This window comes from Cynoglossus semilaevis, chromosome Z, assembly GCF_000523025.1.
Source record: "Cynoglossus semilaevis isolate Cse_v1.0 chromosome Z, Cse_v1.0, whole genome shotgun sequence".
In the NCBI taxonomy this organism is placed as follows: Eukaryota; Metazoa; Chordata; class Actinopteri; order Pleuronectiformes; family Cynoglossidae; genus Cynoglossus; species Cynoglossus semilaevis.
Window position 1 is genome coordinate 9,524,068 of NC_024328.1, and position 4,583 is coordinate 9,528,650.

At 43.9% G+C, this 4,583-nt stretch overlaps 1 protein-coding gene across 1 annotated transcript in view; it reads left to right on the forward strand.

Annotated features, from left to right (window-relative positions):
• adamts12 (ADAM metallopeptidase with thrombospondin type 1 motif, 12) overlaps positions 1 to 4,583 on the forward strand; it is a 23,201-nt gene extending 18,618 nt beyond the window's left edge. The window contains 7 exon segments of the mRNA XM_008336112.3: positions 1 to 99; positions 196 to 1,245; positions 1,922 to 2,074; positions 2,205 to 2,381; positions 3,174 to 3,320; positions 3,422 to 3,575; positions 4,186 to 4,583. The exon segment at positions 1 to 99 is cut by the window's left edge and continues 12 nt beyond it. Coding sequence (XP_008334334.2) covers positions 1 to 99; positions 196 to 1,245; positions 1,922 to 2,074; positions 2,205 to 2,381; positions 3,174 to 3,320; positions 3,422 to 3,575; positions 4,186 to 4,301 — 1,896 coding nt within the window. The 3' untranslated portion in view covers positions 4,302 to 4,583.

Genomic DNA, 4,583 nt, shown 5'->3' on the forward strand with positions numbered 1-4,583 from the left:
CCGGTGGAGTGCAAGCACCTCCTGAAACCCAAACCTGTGGTTCCATGTAACAGGGACGTACCTTGTGGGCAGGACTGGGTGGTGGGCAGCTGGGAAGAGGTGAGACTTCTTCTTTCAATACAATTTTTTGTATTGTTTTTTGGGCTGTCCTTAATTCTCTATCATGTCATCATGTCATTTTTATTGTCCTCGTAGTGCCCCGTCACATGTGGAGGGGGGGTTCGCTCGCGTAAAATAACATGTGCCCTCGCACCGAAAAGGACCTGCGACCTGTCGAGCAAACCTCGTTCCAGGTCGCTGTGTGGTCTGCAAAGCTGCCCCAACTCTGGCCTTCGTAGACGACCTGGACCTCCCCCAAAATACAACCCACCTAGACCAAAACCCACCAAATATCCCGGTTCTCAAACCTGGGCTCCCACAAGTATCATACCTACCGAGACTACACTTATGTGGACCAGAACAACCAGCACTACCTTTATCCCCACTACTGCATCTGTTTTAAACCCTGCGACCACAACCGCTGACGTCATGGATACTGATGACTTTGAGTTCAACATTGTAGTCAGGAAAACTGGGGATAAGAAAGGAAAAGTTTCACCTCCAACATCCGATCATGTTAAAAAGAACAGGAAAGTAAGTGGTGTGCACAAGGATATTGTGGAAGGAGAGGAAGGAAGCACTCCTAATGTGGTGATGTACACCCCAGGATATGACTATGTTGTCGAGGAGAGAAGATCTGAAGAAGAGGAGATCATTGACCTGGATGTTTCATCAGTCAGAAATCCCCTCGAGTCGACCACTGTACAAACAAGTCCACCTACGCTGCACATGACCACAAAAGCCATCACAACAACCTACTCCACCCCACTCACCAGCACTGAAACACAGCGGAGGACCACTCAGCGTTTATCTAATCCAAACATTAGTCCGTACGGCCCCTGGACACACAGGATCTCCCTCACCACTCCCACACACAGCGTCCACACAACAAGGGCTCCTTCCACAGCTACGAAGTCACTCAGCACCGCAGTGTCAGCACAGCCCACCGTCAAGATAATTAAAGTGAAAAAACCTGCTGCCACACAGAAGAAAAGTAGTCCCAACCCTCGTGGGAAAAAGCCATCGTCACGGCCCAAGGGTCCCGCCAAGAACCAGAACCAGAACCAGAGGCAGCAAAATCCCAACTTGATGGCCAAGGAGTCGGTCAACATGGACGTGTACTGGGTTGTAGGAAACTGGAGTGAGGTGGGCTCAGACATGTGGCATCTTGATAAATCCAATAATGTTAAATGTTATTTAAAAGAAAAGACAAATAAAATTTGGTCCAACATTAGCCATTCTCTGAACAAGAGTACAGTTTCAATGACACAATTTTGTATTTAAAGATAAAGAGGTTGGATACAACTACATGCTCAAAATGTCCTCGCATGTGCGATGCAACACGAATCGTAAGATATTTAATGTTAGAATAATCATAAATAATATGTTATATTATTAAAATAAATAATATCAACAAAATATATGAAACACATTTCTGTTTTTAGAAATTCAAACTAATAGTGTTAACGAGTAAGAATCTTACACATTAAGAAAAAACAATAGTGCTACATATAAATGAACACAATTGAATGGCAACAGACAAAAAAACAGAACATTATCTAAACAGACATTCATTTTATTATACTTAAATTAAACAAACTAAAACACTGATCTCTCAAAAGCCATCACTCATGTTGCACAGTACTTGCAATTATATTGAGAGCGTTTAAATAGATTAAAATCAACCCTATGGATTTGCGTACCTAGAATAACTTTGTTCATGTCGAACTAAATATTCACTTGATTTTTCTTACTTCCAGCAACTTAGTGATCTCAACAGTACGTTCGCCTAACTGTATGTTGACCTCTCAACTCCCACCAGTGTTCAACGACGTGTGGCGTCGGTGCAATATGGCGATCGGTGATGTGCAGTTCAGAGAAGGACGGGGACTGCGCCAAGATGAAGAGACCCGAGCCTGCACGTACGTGTCAGCTGCAGCCGTGTGCCATCTGGCAGAGTGGCAGCTGGAGCAAAGTGAGTCCTGTTACTGCAGCCCATAATTACATTTAAAGCACTCGATGTCCAGTATGTTCCGTCTGTCTGTATCCAGACATAAATGGATCTCAAACCACAGACCCTATTTTAATTGTGATCATTTGTACAGTGTCCAGATAATTGTGCGGTGGTGGGCCGGAGGTACCGCGATGTCCAGTGTGTTGACTCTCAGAGTAAACGCTCCCTCAGACCTTTCCACTGTCAGGCTGTGTCCACTAAGCCCATCAGCACGTTGACCTGCCCTCACAGGCCCTGTGCGTCCTGGAGTGTGTCGCCCTGGGGAGCGGTAGGATGAACGTACACACTCAGCATCCTCTACTTATTAGGCATGAATTCGTAGATATATAGATACATATGCAGACCTAGTATAATATTTACTTAACACAGCACTCCTCAAATAGTGGGGCGGGGGCAGGGTGAGGTGCCATGAGGGGTGTGAGGGCCTTCCAATAGAATATGGCACATTGGAGGCGGCATGACAGAAAATAATTGAGAACCATTGACTTATAATATAATGTTTTAGTTCAACTAAAACATTTCACCTTTTGTTTTTTTTCTTTTAATGTTCATTGTTATGTATGTTCATATTTATAGCTAGCTATTTGTGGAATTTTTATAAGTAAGCACTAAATAATTACATATATATATAATTGCAAGTATATTACACATTGATATATTTATATATGTATGATAAATCTGCATTGATGTGCATACATATATATATATATATATATATATATAGTAGTAGTAGTAGTATAGTTATCAGTGCAAATATCCATCCATCCATCCATCCATCCATTTTCATCCGCTTATCCGTTACCGGGTCGCGGGGGCAGCAGTCACCACCCAAATCACACTGCACCGTACCAACCCAACCTAAACCTTCCTGCGGGTGGTGAGTCCATCGGAAGGCGCCAACCTGGGGTTTCACACCAATGACATTGCCTCTGGGCCAATATATATATATATATTTATCGGTTCAATTCACAAAATTATTTGACAATAACATAATAGTTTTTAAATGTGATGTTATAATATTCAAAGAAACAAAGAGTATAATTAAGACAATTTACAACAGTGCTCCGGCAGCTGCGGTGAAGGCATCAGGGAGCGGCTGGTCTACTGTCCACCGCCTCAACGTTGTAGCAACGCACAGAGGCCAAACAGCACAGAGTCATGCAGTTTAAAGCCCTGCACTGAGTGGAAGACGCACGACTGGGAGGAGGTCAGTCACTGGGGGACTGAGTTTGTTGAAAGTGTATGTGAATTATTATAAACCAAATATGAAACGACTGCTGGTTTCTGTGTGTTTCTGGGATGTTGCAGTGCTCTGTGAGCTGCGGTGGGGGTCAGCAGCAGCGTCAGGTCAGCTGTGTGAGTGACCTCACTCTGGACGAGGTGCCAAGCAGTCAGTGTGAGAAGAGTTCCAAACCTGAAACACTGAGGAAGTGTAACATGCAGGAGTGTAAAACCAACGCAGGTTTGTGTGCTACGTCTCTTTGATCTCGTCTTTGACTTTTACAGCCTTGTCTTGTCTACGAAAGGGGGCAGCCAATCGTAGTACTCACTGGGTGAGGGTGGGGTCCACAACATTTTACCCTGCAGTACATAGATTCTCTGGACTCCACTACTATCTCTGTGTGACCCGTGGGTTAAGATGTTAAAAGTTAAAACCTTTTGTTATGCAAATCCAATTCAAACAGTTACTACTTCAATGTATGTTATTTGACTCCCCTGTGATACAAAGGAGTGCGCCCCCTGCTGGTTAGACAACGAATCAACAGAAATTCCAGTTGTTTCGTTGTTGTAATACATGAAATTAAAGGATTGAAATCAGTCTTTATCATACCATGTACCAGTGTTTGGTGGGCCGGATTAGAAAGCCCAGCAGGCCGTATCGGGCCCTCGGGCCGTAGTTTGCCCAGGTGTGAACAAGAACCATAGAACTGGGCTTCTTCCTCATTGGGACTATGAGCTGATTGCTTTTAAAACAAAATCAGAAGAAGGTGTCCTCAAAAAAACCAAACAAAACCGAAATAACTAAAACCTTGCTCATCACTGCCCCCTGCTTTATGTTTGCCTCTTTGCAGGTCCAGTTTGCAGGAAGAACACCATGTCCTCACGCTTCTGTGACAAACTCAAGCTCTTGGGTCGCTGCTCACTCAGGTCAATCCAAAGGCAGTGTTGTGTCACATGTGGGTCATAACCAGAGTCACACACACACACACACACACACTCTGGTCCAGAGACAAACCTATACAAACAGACACGGTGTGGACTGTGTCCAACTGTCCACAGATGTCATTGTGTGAAACAAAGTCCCAGGAACCACAACACTGCCACAGACGCATCAGCACAAACAAACGGAGGGTCAGCAGAGATGATCATTGTTATTGTTTACTTTTTAGCAATATTTGAGCAAATGATTCCAATGAGAAAATCTGCACCGGAATGTCGGAAAACACTGACAGGAACAGAAAACGTGTAA